General features: G+C 37.6%; 1 protein-coding gene and 1 pseudogene across 7 annotated transcripts in view; both read right to left on the bottom strand.

The window, feature by feature from the left end:
* Positions 1-16,919, bottom strand: part of LOC106874397 (uncharacterized) — a 300,833-nt gene that overhangs the window by 163,394 nt on the left and 120,520 nt on the right. For 5 of the 7 annotated variants that reach the window (XM_089359809.1, XM_052971686.2, XM_089359808.1 and 2 more), the window contains one exon: positions 14,965-14,982. The exons of the other annotated variants lie outside the window; for them this stretch is intronic. Coding sequence is in view for 3 of the 5 variants with exons in the window: in XM_052971686.2 (XP_052827646.1) it covers positions 14,965-14,982 (18 nt within the window). In the remaining 2 variants the exon portion in view is untranslated. The remainder of the gene's footprint in view (positions 1-14,964; positions 14,983-16,919) is intronic. 7 annotated transcript variants of the gene reach the window in all.
* Positions 15,969-16,765, bottom strand: LOC149133248 (large subunit ribosomal RNA; annotated as a pseudogene; the record flags this gene model as incomplete).

Raw genomic sequence — 16,919 nt, 5'->3', positions numbered from 1 at the left:
CCAAAGAAATTTTTGAAAAATAAAGACATAAAATATATCAAAAATATGTGGGGTGTTTATCCAAGACTTTGCCAAAAATATTTGCACAGCAGGCAGACCAAACATGTACCTTTGCATCAATGTGGTGCATCTAAGTTCTGCCAAAGAATAATTGAGTATCTTTTCTTCAGTTTGAGGATGTGAGACAACAGTCTAGGTGGTTCTGATCTGTTGAGAAACTTGTTAGTATGGTTTCATTTCTTTTAGATTTAAAACAGGGTCTACAAACTTACACCTAAATACAAGGCCATGCCACTGTTGATTCACATCTTTACCCCCTTCAATACGAGGTATTTTGGTTGGTAAATACAAATGTACATTTTGTTGTCATACATGCACACACGTCACACACACACACACACACACACACAACACACACATACACAAATCTTGCTGATGCAAGCCAATACCAGCCTCTTTGGGTACACGACAGGCCTGGTTGGAAGCCCAACCTTCTGAGTTCTTTTACAGGGCTTAGTAAAACTGAAGGCCCACTGCAATAAGTGTGTGAATCTGAGAGGAGAATATGTTGGCTAAAATCATAATCAACTGATCCTCCTCTATTTTCTTTTACCCAAAGCCAAGAACTTTTCAGCATCCCCTTGTAAGCTATTTTATGTCTCACATTTTTTTGTTTTATATATATATATATATATATATATATATATATATGTATGAGAGTATTGTAGTTCGCTTGAAGCATTGTGTATTGTTTGTAAAGAAGAAAAAGTTTTGAATGGTACAACAATGCACTATAATACAAAAAATGGACTATATACCTATTGTAATTTAGTTATCCATAGTCTGATGATATTTCAGAATACAATTCCTTCTTCAAATATTCTTAGATGGAGTCGCTACTATAATCTGTTTTACAACGGCTCTTCTTTTTTCGGAAGTATCTCAGTACTACTGTAGTACTGAGACGCTTCCGTAAAAGGAAAGAATTGAAGAAGGAATTGTATTCCAAAATATCATCGGACTAGAGATAACTAAATTACAACAGGTATCTAGTCCATTTTTTGTATTATAGTGCATTGTTGTACCATTCAAAACATTTTATTCTTTATATATATATATATATATATATATGAGGTTCATCTGGTTTACCTGGTGTTATTCAGGTGCTAAACCATACAACACTGTTTTGCCATGTTATATACATATTTCATCTTTCATCTTTTGTTTTTTATCTTTTACTTGTTTCAGTCATTTGACTGTGGCCATGCTGGGGCATCACCTTGAAGGGTTTTAGTCAAACAACTTTTGCCAAACTACTAAGTTATGGGAACATAAACACACCAACACTGGTTTAAAGTGGTGGAGTGGGGGGACAAACACAGACACATACGCATAGATATATACATATGTATATATACAATGGGCTTCTTTCAGTTTCTGTCTACTAAATCCATTCACAAGGCTTTGGTCAGCTCGAAGCTATAGTAGATAACTATGTGGTTGGGAAGCAAACGTCTTACCACACAGCCATGCCTGTGCCTAACTTTCTCTTTTTCTTTTTCTCTCCCTCTTTTCTCTCTACTTCCTTTCTTTTCTCTCATTTTTTTTTTCTTTTTATTTGTAGGTCTCCCATTTTGTCGCCTGTTACATTTTAATTGTGTTGTTTGTTACACTTGTGTACTAGTTAATGTAAATCTAGAACTTCCTGTAAACAATGCCATGTGTTTTTTCAAGCGGAGCATGAATAAAAAGACTGCATGGTCTTCCAGCTCTTTGTACATGCATCATACAGTTGCCCATGAGCAAAACAATGTTGTAGTCCATCAACAGATAAAGTTAGTCCATGTGATATGTTTAAAGACATAACAAAGCTGATTATTACTGGAAACTGTAGCTTTTTGTATATGAAAGTTATTTATATATATAAGGTGTATTCTAGGTGTAAAACAACTCCATTATATAGTTGAGGTTGATCAAGCTTTCAGAGTAGAATGATGGTATCCCTTGCTTTTAATAAATGACTATGTGGTGGAAGTCCTGGAGATTTCAAAGTATTAAAAATTCAACTGGATAGTTGACAGCCTTTGCAGGATCTGGAACTGGATCTGCAGATTTATAGCACTATATATTTCCTGAAATGTGATCCAATAACTTTATTTAAACTGTTGATTGTGATATTTTTTAGTACAAGTATTGTCTGTTCATTTGAGTATGATTTTGTTAGTGATCCTGAAAATTTAGAAAAACACTTGTTATTTCACCAAGTGATGAAATTGATGTACTAATTTGATGTATCTAAACAATCAAGAGGTACCCTACTTTCTCAAGTATTTTGAGCAAATACTTCAGCCCCAAAAGAGTGGCTCTCATATTCTTAGGCATATTCTTGTTAATTTTTTTCCACAAATAAGATAACTTCAAGTAAGCTATTTACTTGCTTGCTTTAGTGCCCTTTGCAATTACATGCAAAGTCTAGCAAAAGTCTCTTTGTAGTACAAGAATAACACCACCCATTAATACTTCATAAATTCTTAAATCATGAAAGCTTCAATTCAATGTTTCCAAAGACTTTTTGATGGCCATTGTGAACTCATCCTAAATAATGAGATGACACCTCTTTAGTAATTGTCCCATCCCTAACAGTTTGCTGATATTATGAAATTCCTTGGAGTTTTAAAAGAAGTTCTAATCTTTTGCTTGGCAGTTTCTCCTATAAAATATATCTGTAAAAGTTGTAGATCTTTATACTGTAAAGGTGTAAAACAGTCAATTCTGTGATAAAATTGTCATAACACTTTAAAAGCCAGCATAAACCCACTTTACCTAAAAAGTTTTTGCCCCATATATATATATATATATATATATATATATATATATATATATATATATATATATATATATATATATAAGGTGAGCACAAGTGTGTACATATGCTGCTATATGTATTTATAAATATAAAAAATGGAACAAAAATGCAATAGAGGACAATAAAACATTCAGACAGATAGATGATACAAAGGCAGGCAGGAGAAACAACAATTAGAAGGACAGGGAAAAAAAAGGATGGGTCATTCGTGGCCTTCTTTCTTCAGTCAAGTTCCAGATGTCCCTACTGTTTCAGGCAGTTACAGTTGAAAGACATCTGTTGTCATATTCTTGTTGTGTGTTTTTGTAATTGTGTACCATGTTCTCCATTTTTTGTCTTTGTTGCTGTACACATTTGCTACCTTTCTTACAAAAAATCTAATGCTCTTAGCTTAGACTTTTTGTGGGGTAACCAGATCGAACTGTCTCAAGTATAACTGCCCGAAACAGTAATGACATCTGGTAACTTGATTGAAGAAAAAAGGTCACAAATGACCCGCCCTTTTTTCCCCTATCCTTCTAATTGTTGTTTCTCCTGTCTGTCTTTGTATCGTCTATCTGTTCAAATGTTTTATTGTCCTCTATTGCGTTTTTATTACATTTTATGTATATATAGGCACAGGAGTGGCTGTGTGGTAAGTAGCTTGCTCACCAACCACATGGTTTCAGGTTCAGTCCCACTGCATGGCGCCTTGGGAAAGTGTCTTCTATTATAACCTCAGGCCGACAAAAGCCTTGTGAGTGGATTTGATAGACGGAAACTGAAAGAAGCCCATCGTGTGTGTGTGTGTGTGTGTGCGTGTGTTTATGTGTCTGTGTTTGTCCCCCAACATCGCTTGACAACTGATGCTCGTGTGTTTAGGTCCCTGTAACTTAATGGTTCGGCAAAAGAGACCGATAGAATAAGTACTAGGCTTACAAAGAATAATTTCTGGGGTTGATTTGCTCAACTAAAGGTGGTGCTCCAGAATGGCTGTAGTCAAATGACTGAAACAAATAAAAGAATAAAAGAATATATATATATATGCAAGAGTTATGGAATGGAGTAGGAAAGAACTAGGCTATATATGTTTCATAGCGAGCGGAACCTCAGCTACCCTTCAGGCCAAGAATATCTAGGTTAGATTAAAGGTTACATTCTTCTTTCTTCCCTTCTTCTAATACTTATTTCTCCCTACATTTATATACTCCTCCCATACTGTACTTTCTGATTGAATCTTCCTTGCGTCAACATGTACCTCCTTGTGACAATGTAACTTTTAATCTAACCAAGATATCTTTAGCCTGAAGAGTAGCTGGTGGTATACACCGCACTTGGATTTTACCACTTCTGAGGTTCCACTTGCTATGAAACTTGTGCAGCCCAGATCTTTCCTACTCCATTACATAACTCTTGTATTCTTATTTGCATACCGGGAAACCCTGGTCACCTTCCATGGAATATAAAAAGAATCTTTTTCAGCTTATCATTCTCCGATAGGAAAAAAGTCCACAACCATCCCTCTCAATAAACCACTATTGTCCCTGAAACTTGTTTTTTTTAATATTTACTATGGATTGCTTGAAGCTAACCTCAATACCTGGATCTTTCATTTATATATATACTAGCAGTATAACCGGACCTTGTCCAGGTGTGACTTATTATGCCATCTACGATGAAAAAACCCTTATGATGTAAATATGTTCATAATTCAAAAGACGATGAAATTAATAGGGAAAGTCTGAAGGCTGTTTTGCGTAACATTATTAAGCGTACGTAAATTTCATCCGTCTAATTGGCTATACAAATGCTTGTGCAAAACAACTTTTTGCGCTGCCTTGATTATACATAGCAGGGTAATCCCTTTTCGCAGGAGCTAGGACGGCAATTTCTGATGAAGCAATTGCTGGCGATCTGTTGCTACACAGTTTTGCCAGAATTCTATCAGATTGGGCAGATGTTGATGCACCATTTTGCATTATGTTCAAAGTAGCTACTGGAATGTGGTGAATTGCTGCAGTCTGTTGCTGTCATTTTAAACCGATCGCTTTCTTTCCCCAGCAAACTCTCTTCTTTGGAGGCATAATCTATGTATATATTAAACAGAACAACAAAAGTTATAATAGATGGCAGTGTCGGTACTTTTCATATTTCTGTAATTTTTCAGATTAACACCCACATGATTACCCAACCCTAACCCTAACACCCCAAACCTAACCCTAACACTAACTCTAACACTAACCCTAAACCATAACCCTAACCCTAAAACCCTAACCCTGACCCTAAAACCGTAACGGTAACACTAACCCTAACCGTAACCCTAACCCTAAACCCTAACCCTAACCGTAACCCTAAAACCCTAACCCTGACCCTAAAACCCTAACCATAACACTAACCCTAATCCTAACCATAACCCTAACCCTAAACCCTAACCCTAACACCCTAGTGAAAATCATGGTATATTTACAAAACATTGACGAACATGAGTTATATTTTAGCGAATGATTGTGTACTTGCACGTGTATGTGTTTGAGAGAGCGAGAGAGGAAGAGGTAGAGAGAGGAAGAGGTAGAGAGAGGAAGAGGTAGAGAGAGGAAGAGGTAGAGAGAGGAAAAGGTAGAGAGAGAGAGAGGTAGAGAGAGGAAGAGGTAGAGAGAGGAAGAGGTAGAGAGAGGAAGAAGGAGAGAGAAGGGGAGAAAGGAATAGAGAACGGGAGCAATGAAGAGAGAGAAAGAGAGGAAGGGAGAACAGAAGACAGTTATAAAATAGCAATGCGTGCACGTGTTTATATAAGAAAGTTGTTGTTGTTGCTGTTGTTGTTGGCACTCCGTCGCTTACGACGTCGAGGGTTCCAGTTGATCTGATCAACGGAACAGCCTGCTCGTGAAATTAATGTGCAAGTGGCTGAGCACTCCACAGACACGTGTACCCTTAACGTAGTTCTCGGGGATATTCAGTATGAAACAGTGTGACAAGGCTGACCTTTTGAACCACAGGCACAACAGAAACAGGAAATAAGAGTGAGAGAAAGTTGTGGTGAAAGAGTACAGCAGGGTTCGCCACCATCCCCTGCCGGAGCCTCGTGAAGCTTTAGGTGTTTTCGCTCAATAAACACTCACAATGCCCGGTCTGGGAATTGAAACCGCGATCCTATGATCGCGAGTCTGCTGCCCTAACCACTGGGCCATTGCGCCTCCATATATATATATATATATATCATCATCATCATCATCATCATCGTTTAACGTCCGCTTTCCATGCTAGCATGGGTTGGACGATTTGACTGAGGACTGGTGAAACCGGATGGCAACACCAGGCTCCAATCTAAATTTGGCAGAGTTTCTACAGCTGGATGCCCTTCCTAACGCCAACCACTCATATATAAATATGTAAGAAAGACACAGAAACTAAATCTTATATGTATAATGTTGATGGTGTGTATGTGTTTCTGTGTATGTTGTTGTTACAGATCACATATGTGTGGTTGTGTGTGTTTTTACATTTCTATGTTATGAAAAATATGTTAGAGGTAGAGGGTTACAAGAAAACTATTAAATGGGAGAGAGGAAGAAAAAAGAAGACTTTGTATGTATCACTTCCTCTCTCTCTCTCTCCCTCTCTCACTCTTACTCTCTATATTTTATGTTGAGCGTGTGATCGATGAACACCGCTACAGGTAGAAAGGAAGAAATATAAAAGTTGCTAGAAACAACAGCCAAATCTCCCTTAAATCACACAAAGTAAACGGAATTTTAAAAATCTAATTACTGCACTGGAAAGTTCACAATGAGAAAATTCCATTGATGTAAAAATTTTTACGAAAAAGTGGAAAATGTGGATTTCTATACACTTTTAAAAAGGCTTCACACAGACATACAACTTCACATTTATTATAATAGATTGTTGCTGTTGGCATCCTTTTGCCTCAGGAGACAATGGAATTGTGCATAAAATAATCCAATCTGGTTTTTACATTTCATGTCATTTACATCTCTTGCTGTGGTTGTGTAGTCCTAACCTGGACAAACACTCTCTCTGGTAGGTGATACAGATGTAGCAAAGACTTTGCCTGGCTGGTTGTAATGTCATAGTTTCTTGTTGTTGTCTTTTCTTGTCTTTCCATTTCTCCTCTTTCCCTCTGTCACTCCTTCTATGGTGCATCACCAATCTCCACAGTTGCTGGCAACTGCTTCCCAGTTGCTAATATTGATGTCACAGGCCTTCATGTCCGTTTTGCAGACATCCTTGTACCGTAAAAACAGTCTTCCAACAGACCTAGTTCCCATAGCAAGCTCTCCGTAGAGTATGTTTTTGGGGATTCTGCCATCTTCCATACGACTAACATGTCCAAGCCATCTCATACGTCTGTGTGAGGAGTGCAAATATGCTTGGTATTCTTGCTTGCTTGAGAACATCTTTGTTGGGGACACAATCCTGCCATTTGATGCCAAGGATTTTCCGGAGGCAGCGCAGGTGAAAGATATTTAGGTAAAGCAAGGCTGTGTCCTTGCTCCTACATTATTTGGCATCTTCTTCTCACTGCTGCTGTCACATGCCTTTGAGACATCAGATGATGGAGTGTTTCTGCACAGTAGAAGTGACGGGAAACTGTTCAATCTCTCGCGTCTGCATGCCAAGACCAAAATCAGAAGTGTCCTGATCAAGGAGATGCTCTTCGCTAATGATGCTGCTCTGGTATCACACTCAGAAGAAGCCCTGCAAAGGCTCATCAACAGCCCTGAGCAAGCATGTAGAGACTTTGGCTTAGTTATCAGTCTCAAGAAGACCAACATCATGGGTCAGGCTACATCGGACATCCCAAACATACATATTGGAGATCACAGACTACAGGATATGGAGAAGTTTACCTATCTTGGCTCTACTGTCACCTACAACCATATATATATATATGTAACAGTTAAATTTTAATTAGTGTATTTACCAATTGTAACGGGTAATATTAATTAGGTACACAATAATATGAAATGTCAGAGTCGGCAGTTGTGACGATAAAACTTTGTTGTTATAACAACATGTTGCAGGATGTGAAAGATGAACAATGCATGAAGTTTTAAGGAAATATTTATTTACTGTTACGTTACAATACCTTGCCTCGACGGGCAGGTTATAACATCCGAGAGCATGCGAAAGAAAGTTAGATGTGGTAGAATGTTTTTTTGCATAGTTTGGCGTATACAAATTTTTAGTAATAATCCACAGTTAGTGAAAGAATGATGTTGTAAGAGATCAGAATTAGAGCTAGAGAGAGTTGTTGGGTGTGGGACGTTGTCTCACAGTTGCTGACAGTAAACTTCATTTCTTCCCCTGGCCAAGGTTCTAGCTGGTCAGCCAGACTTCATTTTTGCCGAGTCATCACCATGTGACTAGACTCGTTGAGTTGTCACCGACTGGTGACTGAACTAACTTTTTGCTTGGGTGTTCTTGTTTTTATAACTATCCAGAAGGATAGACATATCATTGAGAACAACAGATTTAGTTGGTGGTCTTGTTATCCCTATTCTAGCTTTTGGTGGAGTAAAAGAGGTTAGAAAGGGTCAAGTGGTGAAGACATTATTTCGACCTAGCTAAAGGTATCTGGAAAATGTAAAACTGCTGTCAGAGAAAAACCATTGTTCCACCGTGGTAAAAGTTCTGTTGCAGTGTTATTTTAAATTTGGCTATGGTGGATCGAATCCACTTCATGCATGCAAGATCCACTACATATATATAGTGTACTGTTCCATGATGGTAAGATCAACAAAAAAAAGTACTCCATTTGGTGAAAAATAAATATTATTTAATAAACACGATATATGTTTTTATGTGCTACTATTAGTTTCATGTGCTGAAACATAGTAGCACATAGATTTTCAGATGAGAGTTAAAATAAATTGCTTTCTGATGTTAGCATTAATTTCTCAAGTTTTCAACTTGAGCAACACTGAATATTTCAAGTAGTATATATACCTTAAGAAAGCTGACATAACTTAAGAAAGAAGGCGTGTAAATTAAGAAAGGAGACACAAACCAGCATTGGGCTTTGGAAATGTAATAAGTACAAAACATAACTAATGGCTACAGTTTATATAGAGATTTTACATTTAGAACATGACAACTGGCAGTTAAGAAGGACGGTATAACTTAAGCAACAAGCACAGTGAATACATACTAGAGATAATTTAGAGCGAAGTAACAATCAAGCACAAGCTACAAGTAGTAGATGCAAGTTCATGAAAAAGCAAGATGTTAGCGATTTTAGTTGTAGTTAATACAAAGAAAGGTGTTATAAACTTTAAAAATATCAAAAATATATTAGTAAATATGTCTAACTTCTGGCATCATTAATAGCTTCATGATGTGTGCTCAGGCAGTATGAGGGTTGGCTGAAAACTTCATAAATTGACCAAGATACTCTATGGAATGTGATCAAATGCGGTTTATTTTTCAACATAGCCCCCATTGCAGTCCACACACTTCATCCTTTTACTAAAAAAAGTTATCAACAGCAGATTTGATGTCCTTGTCACTGCAATACTGCTTCTCAGCCAAGTGTTGTTTCACGTTGGGGAACAGATGGTAATCAGATGGACCTAAATCAAGAGAACAGGGATGATCAACCAGTTCCATGCCAAAGTCATGCACAGTTTTTGTCAGTTTTCCTTGGTGTTTGATCTTGACAGCCTTTTGTAACTTCTCAGCAAGTTGGCATAGTATTATCCATTGATGGTGTGGTTCTTTTGAAGACAGTCAAATAAACACAATGCTTTTTTCATCCCAAAAAGCTGAGGCCATCACTTTCCCTGCAGATGAAACAACTTTGATTTTCCTTGGGGCAGATGAGGAGTGGGTGTTTCCACTGCATGGATTGTCTCTGGCTGAAAGTGGTGAAGCCAACACTCATCCTGTCTTAGGAAACATTCAAAGAAACCAGCTGGATCTGCCTCAAACAATGTCAGATTTTCCTGTGATGTGATCAGCCCAGCATGCTTTGATCAGGTGTTAGATGTGACACACACCAAGCAGAAACCTCCATTATGCAAAGTTCATTGAGCAGAATATTCTCAATTCTATTATGAAATATGCTAATAGCAATGGCTATTCGATTTATAGTCAATCGTCTGTCATCCATCACCATGTGATGTACACAATCAGTGTTTTCCTCAAAAGTTTCAGTTGCAGGACGTACAGACCTTGGGTCATCTTCAAGACTCTCCCTTCCCTTCCTAAGTTCAGCTGCCCATTTTTGCACTACTGATAAAGCTGGAGTACCATCCCCTACTGTAGCAAGCATGTCAGCAAAACACTTTTGCTGCAGGCACTTGATAACATCACAATGCCAATTTTATCAATTTTCAAGGAGTTGCTACTTTGAAGTCTTCTTTGAACAGTCAGTTGTCAGTTTATCTGGAAAGAAACAATGCATTTATTAACAAGAAGAGTTGAATTTAATGCATGCAAGATTTCACAGCTTTAGCATCATTTCTTCATTAGTATTGAAAGCCTATGAACTTTCTAGTCCACCCTTGTAATATATATGCGCATGCACATGTACAAACACACACACACACACACACACACACACACACACATCCACATACACAAAACACACAAATAGGTGGACAGAAACAACAATGTTTTGATCAGATGCAAAATAAAATACCAGAAGCAATTTGAACTCTTGGACCATGAACTAGCAGTTCAGTATCTTAATCTATTTGAACATTTCACTTAAATCAAGACAAACACGGATGCTTATTGCTATTCTTGTTAGGAACTAGCACTTCTTTGTAGAAGATAAAGTGAAACAGAAAGTATAATTTACAATAATATAATGACCTGTCTCAAGGCAGTGTTCTAGCAATATTATTGTATAATGTATATCTAGTAAGTTTATTGATGTTCAGTAATGATCCAATCCTCATCATTCTATGTTACTCAGCTGCTCATTTATAAAGCCAAAATCACACTTTGTTTAAGACCAAAGTTTCATTGAACATTACTTTTGTATGACTACACATTATTTTTGTATATTTTAACAGTCAAAACTATCATTATGAAGATGCAGGCAAGAGCAATAAAGTTGGAAATTTTTATATATATTCTTTTAAGTTGTCAACATTTAAATAAAACAAATGAACTTAATTAGATACAAATGAATAAAGATAGCAATCTAGAAGAAGTGGGGAAGGCTGCATTACAATATTTAATTTCACATCACTGAATCTGGATTTTACCACGGTTGATTTTACTCACAATTTCATTGGCAGTTCAATAGGTACTAGTAATTTACTGAATAAATTCCACTTGATTATTAATGCCAAACTAACTTTTAGTGTTAAGTAAGTGGTTTGAGATATTTAAAGGAGGTATTGGTCAGAGATTAATTAGTAAATATAAACAAAGAAGAAAAAATGCAGACAGATACTATTAGAAATATTTAGCTAGATAACTGTTATCACTCTTGTTGACAAAAGCACTTAATTAAGACATTAAATGTAGCAAATTATTATTATCATTTTTTTGTTTAGGAACAATAGCTATATAATTCTGATGTCACATTTTTGTTAAAATTTTAGTTCAAAATTCAATATTTTCTTTTTCAAGTACTGTAACTGCATATATAATTATATGTTTGTAGCTATTGTATTCCTATTATTTTAAAGATAACTATTATTTAAAAAAAACAAGGTGGGAAATAGATTCTTACACCAACCAAGCCAAAAAGACATATTTATCTTAATATGTAAATCTGAAATTGTGTGTTTGTGTGAAGCCTTTTTGAATGTTTATAGAAATCCACATTTTCCACTTTTTCGTAAAAATTTTTACATCAATGGAATTTTCTCGATGTGAACTTTCCAGTGCAGTAATTAGATTTTTTAAATTCCGTTTACTTTGTGTGATTTAAGGGAGATTTGGCTGTTGTTTCTAGCAACTTTTATATTTCATCCCTGCTACCTGGAACGCCATTCTTACACACGGGCTCAACATAAAAATATAGAGAGTAAGAGTAAAAGAGGGAGAGAGAGAGAGAGAGAGAAAATGATACATACAACGCCATAGATTAAACTTTCATTTCAGTATTCTTTACCTATTTTTCATAACATAGATACATAAAAACACACACAACCACACATACTTGACCTGTGACAACAACATACACATTGCTCTCAATCTCTATTTATTTCTCCCCCTCTTCCTCTCTCGCTCTCTCAAACGTATACATGTGCAAGTAAACAATCATTCACATCGTGGTATATTTACAAAACATTGATGGCATAACTACAGAGTTGTATCCCCCAACTTTGGAAGGTCATAACTTTCATAAAAATGAATATTTTTTAATGAAATTTTCTATGCATATATTATTTATTATGTAGATTCCAAATATACAAAAATTTTCGGTGAAAGTGTTTTGGAAGGGGGTGGGGTACAATATTCGGAAATTCCACTTAAATTCCTCTTAACTTCCAGGAAAATGAATATTTTTTCATGAAATTTTGTACATTTCAAGCATGTAGGAATTTTGAAGGAAACAACTGCAGGTTATTTTTGAGAAGTGTTCCCCACTCGATGGTGTTTCAGAGCAAGTCGTCCATATTTGTTTCATTTTTCTCTATTATGTGCTTATGTGCATCCTTAGATTTCTAATGAAGTAATAGGCAGTGAAGAGAAGCAGTCATAAGAAAACTTTTAACTACCCCTATTCCTTTCTCTCCCCCTCTCTACCTCTTCCTCTCTCGCTCTCTCAAAAGCATACACGTGCAAGTACACAATCATTCAGTAAAATATAACTCATGTTCGTCAATGTTTTGTAAATTTACCAAGATTTTCACTAGGGTGTTAGGGTTAGGGTTTTAGGGTTATGGTTAGGGTTTAGGGTTAGTGTTAGTGTTAAGATTAGGGCTGGGTAATCGTGCGGGTGTTAATCTGAAAAATTACAGATATGTGAAAAGTACCAACACTGCCATCTATTATAACTTTTGTTGTTCTGTTTAATATATACATAGATTATGCCTCCAAAGAAGAGAGTTTGCTGGGGAAAGACAGCAACCGGTTTAAAATGACAGCAACAGACTGCAGTAATGCACCACATTCCACAAGCTACTTTGAACATAATGCAAAGTGGTGCATCAACATCTTCTGCCCAATCTGATGGAATTCTGGCAAAACTGTGTAGCAACAGATTGCCAGCAATTGCTTCATCCTAGCTCATGCGAAAAGGAATTACCCTGCTATGTATAATCAAGGCAGCGCAAAAAGTTGTTTTGCACAAGCATTTCTATAGCCAATTACACGGATGAAATTTACGTATGCTTAATAATTTTACGCAAAACAGCCTTCAGACTTTCCCTATTAATTTCATCGTCTTTTGAATTATGAACATATTTACATCATAAGGGTTTTTTCGTTGTAAGGCTTTCTTTTTTAGTTGATTTTCAGCTAGCAAGACTTATCGTAGATGGCATAATAAGTCACACCCGGACAAGGTCGGGTTATACTGCTAGTAAGTAAATAAAATAACTTTTATGCTATCTAAAGATTAAAAGGATAATTTATTCATTTGTACAATTGAGTCATTTGCTTATAAGAGTTATAGTGTTCATTTCTTTCTCAATAACATTAGTGATATGAGAAGTGAAATCAAAAGTGAATCAAAAACCAGGTATTTATTTTAGAAGCAACTTGTGTCCTTCTCTCATGCAATATATACCCCATATTTATACAATAATTATCAAATTATTTAAGTTAGCCAAAATTGACGTCATGTTACATCTCTAACACAACTTCCTATAGTTTAACTAATTTAGTAATTTTATTCTTGACTTTAACTTGATGAAAGTTCATCTAAAGAAGTCTGTACTTATTTTGCTGACCATCATTTCCAACAACTTTAAGATAATGGAAACAATTATATATGCTCTCTTACCCTACTATTTTATATTTGATTTCTCTTTCCATTGTAAGTGATTGCTACCCAGTTTCTGTAGAACTAGATCCACTAGAGACCTGATCTCCGAAGGAGATATTTTCCCACAATCCAAATGTGCATAAACAGTGGTTAAGCAAGGGCCAGCTTCCAGAACCAAACATAGGCATTTCACACACAATGTGGTGTTCTGCATCTGGTGGAGTAATGAGGAGATAATTCACTACAAGTTTGTTCTGGATGCTCAAAACTTCAATGCCAAGCTGTACTCCTAACAGCTGGGAGGTGTATGCCATTGTGCAGCAAAATACCCAGCATTGGTTAACAGAAAGCAAGCTCTTCTGTAGCAAGACAATGCATGACCTCATACCACTCAAATGACCCAAAATAAAATCCAGAAACTTGAGGGAATCAAACAGATGCCACAGCCAGCATATAGTCCAGACCTAGCTCCCTTGGATTATTACTTGTTCTGATCTATGGCTCACTTCCTGTGTTCACAACACCTCATCAACCAAGAGAAGGTGGGAGCACAAGAACTGGGATCAAACAACAGGCAAAAAGGAGCACAAGAACTGGGATCAAGTAAGGGATCAAACAACAGGCAGAAAGGTGGCTTCAGATGGTATAACATGATGACCTCTACTTTGAATGCTAGGCTACTTTTGTTGTAACTTGACAAATAAAGCAAATAAATTATGAAAATAATTCAAAACTTTTGACTCAACACAATATTAATCATTTTCCATACACAAAATTATTAGAGTCATTTCAAAATATAGCATATTTATATTTATTGAAAGAATCAGCATTTTTGACAGTTTGGTTTCAGCCACATCATTATGAATACATCATTCTTCTTTATGTAAAAATTATATACATTCATTAATATGCCTACACACATGCAAATACAAAAGCAATTTGAAGATCTGATATAAATTTTTATAAGTAAAATCCATAATTCAAGGCAAACATTTTTTTAACATGCATAAAATACTGGCAAAAAAACCCCAAAAAACCATTGTTAACAGCAAATATTTAGTAACATTTCAACAGTGCTTTTAGACCAAGCATTTTACAGGTCAATTGAGTGGAAACAAAATTAAAACAAAAGGGATGCAAACACCATTTTTTTAGTGGTGGTGGTGGTGGTGGGGTATCAATGGGGAAATGAAATGAAATTACATACCCTAACTGGATCTTGAGGCTGTGAAAAGAAATTCATGTTTATGGAAAAAATGAGCAAAGCTTCTTTAATGAATACACAAATAAAATATGATGATCAGCTATATTAAAAGACTATGAAATGTACATCAAGTCATATCAGGTAATCTGTCTCAAATAACAAATAGCAAAAGTATGAGAGCTGATGAGTGAAGAACTTGCACATAATACTGATACAGTTGAAAGGTACTTTGGTTGACTGCAAATATATTATTGCAGTGACAGGGTAAAGGGGAAGCCTGATAGCCAAAGCAATTTAAACACATTAAATCAATATGCATGGAAAATCATAAGTGAATCTCGAGAAACTAACAACAATCACAGAATGGTTATATGTGTTTGTCTGTGTGTTTTTGGTTTGAATATATATATAGTATATACAAGGTGCATTCTAGAAATTTTAAAACTTTTTTTAGGAGAGGCAATTGTAACTCCCTTAGATTATTGCAATTTTAGTATATCATTATTATACATTTAATAAGCTGACTTGCCAACATTTTTTAAATTCCAGGTTGATGGAGATGGCTGTAACAACACTTTAAACACACCCTACTAAGCACTGCTTATCACAACTAACTAGTTTGCAGAATGCAGTTGGAACATGAAGACAATTTGGAAGCTCACTACACATTAAAGTTTTGTGTTAAAATGCTACAGAAACTTATGAAATATTCCAGACTGTTTATGGATTAGCTTATATGAGCCAAGCATCTGTTTTACAATGGCACCCGAGCGAGCGCACAAACCGTTGCTCTGATCCCGCGGTTCCTCTCGTACTGGACGGGATAGCCGTAGCCGAGTTGACGTTGCCGGCGCAACCACCTAAGGCCGCAAGAGCCGAAAAAAGAAGAAGAAGAAGAAGCGTAGACGGCTCCGGAAGCGCACCGAGGTGCACAACCAAAGACCGAACTCCGCCGCCGCCTCAACCCCCGACCGCTCGCGACACGGGGCGCCGCGTATGCGCGATGCATCGGTAGGATAAAACTAACCTGTCTCACGACGGTCTAAACCCAGCTCACGTTCCCTGTTAGTGGGTGAACAATCCAACGCTTTGCGAATTCTGCTTCGCAATGATAGGAAGAGCCGACATCGAAGGATCAAAAAGCGACGTCGCTGCGAACGCTTGGCCGCCACAAGCCAGTTATCCCTGTGGTAACTTTTCTGACACCTCTCGGCAGACGCATAGCTCGCCGCTGTTCGGAAAGGATCGATGGGCCACGCTTTCGCGGTCTGTATTCGTACTGAAAATCGAGATCGAGCGAGCTTTTGCCCTTTTGCTCGACGTGTGGTTTCCGTCCACGCTGAGCTCGCCTTGGGACACCTGCGTTACTGTTTGACAGACGTACCACCCCAGTCAAACTCCCCAACCGACACTGTTCTCGACTAAGGGTCGCGCATCGGCTGCGCCGGCGCCCGCGAAGGCGCTCGACATGCACCGCGCGCTTCGCACCAGATAATGAACCACCGCTCGGCGACGGCCCGATCGCTTCTCCATCGAGTGAGCGAGGAAACTACGGAAGTGGCGGTTTTTCATCGTCGCAAACGCGCGCGACACCCCGACGCGACCAAAACCGACCAGCTGACGACGACGACCGAAGAAGCGCGGACGCGACGGCCACCGACTTCGACGAAGGGCAACACCGCCGCCGGTACCGGCGGCCGGCGCGCGGGGCAACGCGAATGCTACCGCCTATGCTACGCCTACCGTGTGCCCTCACAAAACCGGACTAGAGTCAAGCTCAACAGGGTCTTCTTTCCCCGCCGATCCGTCCAAGCCCGTTCCCTTGGCTGTGGTTTCGCTAGACAGTAGATAGGGACAGTGGGAATCTCGTTGATCCGTTCATGCGCGTCACTAATTAGATGACGAGGCATTTGGCTACCCGTACTTGCTTTCGCAATCTTTCCCTGTTAATTTTACGT

Source organism: Octopus bimaculoides, chromosome 11 (assembly GCF_046866305.1).
Source record: "Octopus bimaculoides isolate indiv1 chromosome 11, ASM4686630v1, whole genome shotgun sequence".
Lineage (NCBI taxonomy): Eukaryota > Metazoa > Mollusca > Cephalopoda > Octopoda > Octopodidae > Octopus > Octopus bimaculoides.
Note: the sequence above shows the minus strand (reverse complement) of the source record. Positions and strands in the feature narration are given on the sequence as shown.